The sequence below is a fragment of the Seriola dumerili genome, unplaced genomic scaffold (assembly GCF_002260705.1).
Source record: "Seriola dumerili isolate Sdu_G_001 unplaced genomic scaffold, Sdu_1.0 BDQW01000003.1, whole genome shotgun sequence".
NCBI classification, from domain to species: domain Eukaryota; kingdom Metazoa; phylum Chordata; class Actinopteri; order Carangiformes; family Carangidae; genus Seriola; species Seriola dumerili.
In genome coordinates, this window is record NW_019174258.1 from 15,397,487 (window position 1) to 15,408,104 (window position 10,618).

Sequence of the window (10,618 nt, forward strand, 5' to 3'; positions counted from 1 at the left end):
GCTGCAGCCTCCTCTCAGGTGTCCAGGGTTATGATGGACACTCTGCTCTACAGCACTTCACTTTCAATGAAGCAGTCAAAATCCAAATTACGCCAACACCTCCATTTTTTATTTTGAAGAAAACTTTATTGACCACAGTATCTCCAAATTAGTGTATATTGACCATAGTACTTAAGTGTTCAACAAAAAAAGTTACAATTGCGGCTTACATGTTACAAATAAAACAAAAATCATGAAAGAAACTAAATGACCTGTGATACATTCAGGGACTAAATGTGAAAATGTTTCCTGCTGCAGAGGTTTAACACCACTGAGAAGTTTCTGTTTTGGGAATAAGTTGATGAAAATGTGGGACATGCAGTTATGTCTTTGATTCTTCCATTTTGCTGACTACGTGGTGTGGTATACCTGGTCTAAACTGTTCAAAGCTCTTTTAAAATGACATTTTTAAAAACCCTATGGAGATGACTGGACGGTCCATAAATTGGTGTAGTGCATTTGTTGGCTGGCCTGTTTGCCGGTACTGGGCATCTGTGTTCCACTTCTTCTCCTGTCTGGGTAACACTGGACAAGTCCTCATGAGGACTCTAGTGATCCCAAAACATATCTTTGTCCATTATTTTATGAGTCATGTCCAGCTCTGTCTTAGCTGGGATTTTAAAATCCAAAACACATCCAGAGGTTGCTTTAATTGAAGGTGGGGCTTTTCTTCCTCTACCGCATCACAGTTCCCCATGTCCGCTGCTTGGCTTTAACCCACAGAACCAGACAGCATGTGGATCAAAATCCATCCATTAGTCGAAACTAAACCAGGAAACTCACCAAACTCAACTGTCACTGTAATTTAGCTCAGTTTATTTAAAACTGCTTTGTGCAACAGAATTCTCTGAAACTATGTCAGATTTACAAGAAGCACCGGTAATCTCTCCCCAGCAATCCCTTTCAATAAACATGATTAATAGCTTTGATTGAGATGAGCCAAGCTTGCACAGAATTATAGTAGATCAGCAGTTTTAACCACACAAAGCCTGGCAGTTAGAAATCATGCTGTTTTTTTCCTGCACTAAAAGCTCATTGGCTCAAATGTTTTCATTCCATATATATATATATACTCTGTTTAATGGTAAAATATTCAATTGTTAGTCTTTGTTTGAACTATGAAGGTTCATTCTGTTAAAAGTTTGGTTGATGACGACTTTTTTGAGTCCACAGAATCTGAAATAACTGTTCAATAACAGAACCTTCTGATCACAAATTATGATTTTAAAAAAGGACATTTGACCCCAGTCATGGTTAGGGTTAGTCTTATTTAGGGTGTGTATAAATATATATATACATATACATACAAATATATATATATATATATATATATATATATATTGTAATATTATCAGATAATGTAAAGATATGATATTATGCTGTGGCCCATCAAACTGAACATGAATCAGCAGTACCTCACAATCTCAAAAATATTCACCTGAATTCTGGGAAAGCTGGACATCGCCTCGAGTTGAGCTTTTCATCTTAAATAAGCCAATCTGACATCATCTATAAATGTATCTACTAAATACACAATGTGTACTGTACATAGCCGTAACTGATGACAATATGGTTTTAATCCCTTTAAAAAAATTCACTGTCTTCATCATTGTCCAGGTGAAACACATCCAGGTCAAAGTTCAGGTCCAGCCAGTTCTGCTCTCTTTGGTCGTCCTCTTTGATAGTTTCATATGATAGGTCCTCTGTGCTGGGTTTCTCATTTACTCAGGCTTTAGTCTATAAGATTAGTTTCTGACCCAGGATCTTGCGGTTGATCTCGGCCAAAGCCACAGAAAACACAAAGGCCTTCTCATCGGAAAGACTGGCATAAATATCCACTTCCTTCTCTTGTTTCTCTGTGAACAAAATAAAACACAATCAATCACAGGAAAGCCATTTTGGCGAAACTGTATTTAACTGATGTTGATAAAGATAAAATCAATTTGAATTTATTTCACAAGTATGACACAGAACTGTACTGTGGGCTGAAGGGTAAATTAATCTATATTACAGGGGGAGGTTGAACGGTTTGTGTAGGCAAAGACAGGTGAATGGGATCATGTTGAAAGTAAAGACAAGTTGTGAGTGGAACACTGAACTGGATGTGAGAAAGGCTTTTACAGAAGCAGGATGTTCAGACAGAAAACAAAGAGAACTGCAGTAACAAGATGGGAAATATAAAGAGTAATACAAGCAAGAGGATTGTCCAGAGTGGAAAAGGACCAGGGGCCAGACATACATAATTTCCAAATCATAGACTGCTATTTACACAGGAAGAATGTGCAGTGTGTGCACTTGGCTGAATACTTGATGATTATTTACAGAGATGTGTTTCCATATTGCCCAGTATGCCCAGTTAATCAATCAATTCAATATTTAGTCAACAGTCATTGTCAATCTATTGATTTCCATCTTGCATTAGTCCAAAGTTGTAACAAACCCCACCCCTCATTAGATCTACATGAATGACACAATTTATTTTGGTTTCAAAACTTTCACTGAAAGTTGACAAGTTTCCCTCCCTGTTTATAAGCTTGATTTTATAACTTGATGATTGATGCATTTGATCACTTTTTATTTACATTTGAGCCATTATGCCCCATTAATTTTATCCTCAAGTGTGAAGTACTGTGAAAGTCTTCTTGAATATGAGCACTATAAATTAATCATTGATTATCCATCGGATGTTTATTAATGATGACTGGGATGTTACCACAATGATTGTTTATGGTTACATTGTAAATCAATAATATGGGCTCTATAAAGCTGCTCTCAGACACTTCCTGGTTCCCAGCTCCCTGAGATTCTACCAGCCTGTACGACACAGGTACCTGGTATAATCTCATCACAGCTAAACAAAGCAGGTTGTAGTTTAAAATAGGAGAAATAAGTTAGCAAGTTTTAGCAAGTTTTGCTAACTTATTTCAGACCAGATAATCAAACTGAAGCTGTTGTTTCTCATGCATTTTCAAACAAGTCTCTTATTGAAGACCTTCCACACCTGTAATATTCAGCTGTAAATGATCACTTATTATACCTTTCTCCTCTTCCTGTTTCTTCAGCCCCACTGACTTTGGTCTGCCCCTCCCCCTCCGGATGGGATCTGACTGGCTGTTGGCCCGGGACCTTCTCCTGTTCTCCATGTCACTGGTTAAAGGAGAGTCAATCCTCTCTCTACGAATGCGCTCCGTCCTCCTCCGCTTAAAGTCCAGCTTGTCTAAAGAACATAGATAATAAAAACATATTACCAGAATCATCATACCATAATTTGTGTGTCAGACTGTTTCCAGGCTGACGTCTCTGATTTGTGTAAAGATTCATCTAAGTCTGGTGTTGTGCTCTTTGACCGCTGAGTGGCTGGTTAGATAAAAACTGGATACAGCTGTGAGGTTATTGTTAAATCACAAAATTAAAAGTCTTAAATCAATATGTTTATTTGATCAATGTAAAAAACATACCAATATTGGACTGAAGGATAAAGTAAACACAAAATGGCTCTGGTTATCAGGCTGTGATGTGTGATACAGCTAGGTAGTTTTTTGAGGTTTAAGTTTCCTGAGCCTCAACACAATCCTGTCTCTGAGCTCTGCAGCAGTTCCTTCCTCCTCATGGTTTCTGCTTTGATCTGCATTGTGAGACCTTATACAGATTGATGTGTGCCTTTACACATCATGTCAAATCAAGTGAATTTACCATAGGTGGATTTTAGTCAAGGTGTAGAAACATCTCAAAGATGATAGAGAGAAATGGAGGAACCCGAGCTAAATATCAAATGTGATAGCAAAGAGTCTGAATACTTATGTCAATTTGATATTTCAGTTTTCACCTTTTAATAAATGAGCAAAAATCAATTTTCTCTTAAGGCTGCAACATAACGAAATGAAAAAAAAATACAGCATTGTAAGATATAAAGAATTCATTTTTCATTAATTAATATCGCTTAGATCCACACACATTAAGAAGACTGAAACAAACAAACACAGGGTCAAACTAAATTTTCAGACATAATTGATAAGCTTTGTGGAAGCTGAACCTTACCTGCTATGGCTGGAGAGCGCTCGTTTAACTTGGCATTCAGGAGTTTTCTGCTAATAAACACATAACCACATGGGCAAGACTTGCATGCAACTGGAATCTAGAGAGGAACAAACAGGAAACATAAAGGAGATTTGATTACTGTTAAGGCTTACCACTTTAGAAAGGGGGAATGGAAATGTTAGCTTTGACCCATGGATGTTACAACAGAACGGCTCATAGAATCACACAGCACATATAAAAGGAGCATAAATGTTTTCAGAACTATGAGACGGTTAAATCATAAAACATCTTACATACAAATTGAACTGGTGTCATCAAACTTAAAGATGTAATTGCAAAGTAGTCTAGGTGAGTCTCACAGTGTGTGTTCCATGTCTTAGACTAATTCCTGAATTTAGACTGTAAAGGACAGGACTGATTTTAATAGCATACTGTGGTTTTCCAAAGTACTTACTTACACTCCAATAGTCTTGGAAACAACAGATCATCAGAAAAAGTGATAGAAATAGAATATCTGTACAAATCTGCATAATCTGCCAAGTTTCTGTTGTATTACTCCTCATTCTGTTACGAAGTTTCTGTTACAATTATTTTTGGAGTGGATGGGGGTCTTTAAGGCATGAATGCACATTTCCATCATTGGGAAATCTCTAGCCATAACATTGGGACGCTCCATCTCAAGCCGTCCATCTTAATGTTGGACTATTCTTCAGTATAAAAATTTACAAATGTCCAAAGCCTACATTCAGTGCTAGCTTTGGACATCAGGAGGAAGTTTGACCTTTATCAGTTATGATAAAAAGTAAGGGTGTAGCACCTAGGCTGATGGTAGGAGGTATGTAGCATGTTCAGCTATCACAGAATTTACCGTCTCAAACCAATAATTAATTGTTGCCATTTTTTTAAACCATGATCATCAATTTTCCTAAACCTTAACCTGGTGTTTTAGTTACCGAACCCTTCCTATATTACCTTACACTATGCTGTAGTTTCTATATATAAATAATTGTGCATTGTATAATTAAACAATGGTCAGCGCGGGGTTTTGTGGAACCAGCCTTATGACAAGGTCCTGTTTGGCAAGTGACTGAATAGTTTTGAATTTCCAGCATTAGTCCCTCTGTGTGCCAATAATTGAATTTATGTTAAGTGAGGGTTCTTGGAAAATACGATTTTTTATGATTGGTCTCACATTGTATTGAACATCATGGCTGCTTAAATGTTTTCAATATAATGTTATGCAGTACAAACTTTAGTTATCAGTTTGTGCTTACAACTTTATTAACATTGTCACAAAAATGCAACTTAGCTAACAGATTGATGTTTACTGTACTCAAACAAGTTTCAAGACTCATAGATAGATTTTGAAATGAAGAAATTGCTGCAGGGAGTTAAGTAAACAAACTAAAGACTCAAGAGTATTTAATATTTCTCTCCTGTGTCATCGTTGTAATATTCAGTAAATTTGAAATAGAAGTGATTTACACTTATTCTTTTGCAGCTGAGTTATTCTGTACAAACTGTACTGACTGTACAAACATTTCTTACAATAAGAAATTGCTTTTGCTTGCAGTGGTTGTGTGCAGCTGGTCATTCTTCTAAGCTCTTTATATTCTTCCTGAAATTTCCCATACTCAAGGCCTCATGAAATTTACACACCAGACTTCTTTCCAGAGATGCATGTTATGTAATATAAATTGTAACACTTCGTCCTTGTGAATACTATGCACTTTAAAAAACAGTCACAGCATAAAATTTGATTTATAGTGTTGCACATGGTAGTTCAGATGAAAAGTGTCGTTAATATTTGTGTCAAGAATGAAAAGAGAGAGAGTTACATAGAGGAGTTCAAACATGGCTCCTCTCTCACTGCGTGAAGTGGGTGTGAATGTCAGATTGCCAGTTTAGGCAGGTGTAAACACTTTTGATGTCCACGTTGGTCAGACCACAAATCTGCCCCAGCACTAATAGCAGCTAATGTAGCCTCAAGCTGCGAGCCTCAAGCAGAGATAAGGAGCAGCCCGTAAAGGTCTGACAAGCTCACCTCTTTCTAACTCTACAATGTTATGACCTAAAGTCAGTTTTGCTTTGATGTGTAACTTGACAGATCTCTCTCCTCCTATTTTGCTCAGCGTGAACATGTATCTGTGATGAGCAACATGACCGACTCATTTGAAGAGGGATTCCATTTAAACCCCAGCTGACAGTGACCTTCCCTTCTACACCTCTGACACTCCCAACAACTACAGCCAGCATGTATGAATATTACCATGTGACATCTGTAAGTAGAGTCATAGCTTTCTGATTTTGCACAGAACATTTGTATAAAGTTCTGTTAGTGGTTTCTAATAAACTTGTGTGAGATCCTTTTGTACTTGTTTGATATTTCTGCCAGTTTGTAAAAATAGTTTGTTGCTAACAGTTCATTGTATTTACAGAGCACTAGTAGTAGCAGTTTTTGTAGCAATCAGAAGCCATTTTGTGTACAGTTTTGAACTGTTTTTGGTTTAACATGTTTTATTTCAACGAGGGCTGCACAACTAATCGAAATACAATCAAAATTGCAACATAGCCAAGTGCAATATCCAAATCGCAGGAACTGCGATAAAATGTGTGTCATTTTTGTGCATTGTTAGCAACATAAGTGCTGTGGTGCTACAGAGACACCCAGCCTACAAATCATGTTCTCCAGACATAAAGGAAACCTGATTGTTTGGTACAAGAGCAACAAACATCACATCATCATCATTTTATATTTGTATCAGTGAAAATGAAACGCAAAGAAGATCATTCCAACTGAAATCGTGACTCTGAAAAATTAAGTACAATATAATTTTTTTTTTTGCATATCATGCAGCCATAGTTTTAACTTTTTTGTTAATCAGGAATCAAACTGCTGCTGTACATTGTTTGGAGTAGAAAGAGCGGGGGAGTCACAAAGCATGTTAGATCTAGGCTTCCCGCAGACTGATGACATAACAACAACCCCATACTTTTTCATTATCAAACTTGCAGTCTTCAGCCCACACAGGTGACTTCACCTGATGCAATTACAGATTTTACACTCCCTCTGAAGTAAATAAAAAAGTCTGACACAACTTCTTTCAGGTGTGCAGTGGTTCTTCCCAGAACTTGTGTGTGAAATAAGCTTCCCCTAGCTTCCCCTTTAAAAGAGAAACTGCTGTAGCATTAACTGCAAACCACGAAGAATTTATCAGCGACTCTGTGAAATGCTTTCTGGTATTTTATTTAGAAAATAACAGCAGAGCATTAGCTGTAGATGTACTGTAATTCAGCTTGGGCTTAAAAATCCCTACAATAACAGTGACTAGTGTAAGCTATGGGAAAGAAACCGAGCCAAATACCATCCAGAATTTTTTTAATCAAATATGGGCAAATTCACAAGCTGTAAAACAACTACAATAACAAAATATAAAAAATACAAAACCAAAGTATTTGCTAAAATAATATGGGTAATATCTATGCTAATAACTGCTGACCTATGTGTAGTTAGCTCCATATTTCAGAGACCATGAAGGCTCTCTTGGCTCAATAGAAAACCAGAAGCTAACTTGTTCAACCTCTGAGTGTTTGACGATACGGTCGTTTACACAACATGTGCAGTGGGGCTGCAGCTGAACCCCATTTCCGTCCTAAGGGCTGCCATGACTGTTCAACCGTCAATAAACATCACGAAAATCACGCAAACTACACAACGTACGCAAACAGTACCAACGTTCAAATTTGAACAATGTATTTTCTCACCTGTTGGTCGCATTCGGGACAAGATTTAGTAGCCATTTTGACTTTCTTTGTTTTATTTGCCGACATAGTCCGTCTCCTTCAGCGACTCGCCGATACTTGTATGTTAGCTACAACTTCTCTCTGTTACACATGGACGGTCACGGGTCTGCTCCAACCTACACTAAAGTAAACGGTACCCGCAATACACACAAACCGATAGAGCCAGATGACAACAAACCTTTAAGAAGCACATACATACTACAGTTACACTATTAATGCTACAGCTGCGAGCATGCGCACGGAGAGTCGTTCTGGTGGCGGGTTGCCTTCAAGTTCCTTGGGAAAATGGTAGATAGCAGACTCACTCTGGTTGAAGAATTGTTATGATTTTCAGTACAGTATTTTATTTTTAGGGAAACAAGATACCAACTGGAGCCCTATTGTATTTGTTCTTGGTGGCATTCGTATTCTTATTCTTATTCCATTGGTGAAGTGATTGTGCAAATTAAACTGTCAACGCTGCAAAGGTGAAATTTAAAGGGAAAGAATTAAGGGCATACAAATATTTTTGCTGTTACCATAACTATAATAGTAAAAATGTACAGTATTTTGATTCATAAATCACTAACTGTACATTGCACATATAAAATACTTTTTTATCTGTGTTCCTTATATAGGCCTTCAGCTAGCTACATATATTGTTTTAGGCCAGTCCATGTTTCTCAAGATTCTCTTGAACCTTTCTGTCAATATTATCGTTTACTTTTCGTTTTTTCACTTTGTTTATGACCTCCCAGCAAACAATTTTCGTGTACGTTCCCTGCGCTACAGTTTTCTTACTGTTCCTGAAGTATTCTTTAAAGTTTGCAAAAAATGTTACCTTGTGAAAAAATGTAACCTTCAAGGAACCATTAGTGAAGGTTCCCTGAAGGTAACCTGTTTGCTCGGTTCGTTCTTTGATTATACAGTGTCATCATTACGAAACTGTGTATATGTAGCTATATAACAATATTTTTGATTACTTTATCATAATTAGATACAGTGGCAAAAAAGTAAGTGCACCCTCTGGAATTACCTCAATTTATGTATAAAATTGTCTTAAAATATGATCAGATCTTCATCCAAATTACAATAATGAACAAACACAATCTATTTGAACTAAAAACCCACAAATCGTCATATTGTTCTTGTCCATTCTGAAACATTCAAACATTCACAGTCTATGCTGGAAAAACTATGTGAACCCCTCAGCTAATGACATTAACAAAAGCTAACAGTTATCAAACCTGGTGTCCAATCAATGAAACCAGATGGAGGTGTGGGTCAGAGCTATTCTGACACTAGAACAGCTTGAGTTTGCCATTCACAAGAAATATCTGCTGATGTGAACCAGGCCTTGCAATAAAAACTTCTGAGAAGACAGGTCAAGAATTCATTTGAATGAAGCTGCAAGAAAGGTTCCAAATAATTTTAGAGTTTAGTTCATCAGTTCACAGTCAGACAGACTGTCTAAAAATGGAGATGATTTAGTTTTGCTCCTGAAGTGGACATCCAGTTAAGATGACTCCAAAGACCCAACGTTGAATTATCAGTAACAAAGAACCTCAGAGTAACAGCTGAAAGCTTAAAGGAATCATTGGAGCTGGTCAACATCTCTGTTCATGAGTCCACCACACACAGATCATGGAGCATGGTGACTGGCCATGGACACCATGGAGGAAGCTGCAGCCCCCCCCCCCCCCCCCCCAAAAAAAAAAAAAAAAAAAAAACATCCCTGTGCCTCCGAAGCTCGCCATCATCAATGGAAAAATGAATTTTATCAAGGTACTGGATAATATCAGGGTATTTGTTCGCCTGCTGGAGCTCAGTAGACATTGGGTGATGTAGCAGGACAGTGACCCCAAACACCAAAGTAAATTTGATACAGAATAACTTCAGACAAGGAAAATCCACCTTCTGGAGTGATGTAGTCAGAGCCCAGACCTCAAGGCAGTAGAGATGCTGTAGACCTGAAGAGAGTCATTCACACCAGACATCCTGAGAATCTGTCTGAGCTGAAGCAGCTCTGTAGGAGGAGTGGTCCAAACTTCCTTCTGAACCTTGAGCAGGTCTGATCAGCAGCTACTGGAGGAGCTGGTTTGAGGTTATTGGTGCCAAATGAGGTTCAACCAGTTATTAAATTCAATGGTTCACTTACTTTTTCCAACAGCACTGTGAATGTTTAATGGCTGCATTCAATAAAGACACAAAAGATTATAATTATAGTGTGATATTAGCTTAGGGACACTGTGTTTGTCTACATTTGTGACTTATCTATAACCAGTCAATGCAGAATGTTATTTTTTTGGTCATTTTTGCCTTTATTCAGATAGACAGACAGGAGAGTTTTACATCTAATAAGTCTTCAAAAGTAATATTGCTGGACTTTCACCAGTACTGACAGACCTCTGCGTTTAACACAGGATTGTTTTCAGTCTGATTCCCATTTTATTATGTTACTCTACTACTATTATGTTGACCAACCTTTTCTCTTTGTACCTGAATGGAAATAGAAATCTGAGAGTCAGTCGGAAGGACATGAATTCAATCTGCTGGGTATAGTTCAGTCAAAATGATCAAATACTTGAACACATTCAAAATATGAAGCCAACATGAGCTTTAAAAAGTTATTATATCAAATGACTCATGTAAGATGATTAGTAGATGACAATATGACAATTCATAATTAGTCAATACTGTTTCTGTCTCAGGTCTGTGTTTGTTTTTACACGATTGTCCACAGCTTTCACACTCTCTA

At 37.4% G+C, this 10,618-nt stretch overlaps 1 protein-coding gene across 1 annotated transcript; it reads right to left on the bottom strand.

The window, feature by feature from the left end:
• Positions 1-838: 838 nt before the first annotated feature.
• On the bottom strand, positions 839-8,126 carry cunh16orf87 (chromosome unknown C16orf87 homolog). The gene is made up of 4 exons (XM_022743033.1): positions 7,843-8,126; positions 4,078-4,174; positions 3,077-3,256; positions 839-1,895 (listed from the first exon to the last, which is right to left on the bottom strand). Exons 1-4 carry the CDS (start codon positions 7,906-7,908, stop codon positions 1,777-1,779), a joined length of 462 nt encoding a protein of 153 aa, XP_022598754.1. The 5' UTR covers positions 7,909-8,126; the 3' UTR covers positions 839-1,776.
• Positions 8,127-10,618: the final 2,492 nt, after the last annotated feature.

Coding starts and splice junctions, on each gene's coding strand:
- cunh16orf87 (XM_022743033.1), bottom strand. CDS start 7,908: ATGTCGGCAAATAAAACAAAGAAAGTCAAAATGGCTACTAAATCTTGT. Junction 4,175..7,842: donor GTCCCGAATGCGACCAACAG/GTGAGAAAATAC, acceptor GTTCCTCTCTAG/ATTCCAGTTGCATGCAAGTC. Junction 1,896..3,076: donor GAAACAGGAAGAGGAGAAAG/GTATAATAAGTG, acceptor TTTTGTTCACAG/AGAAACAAGAGAAGGAAGTG.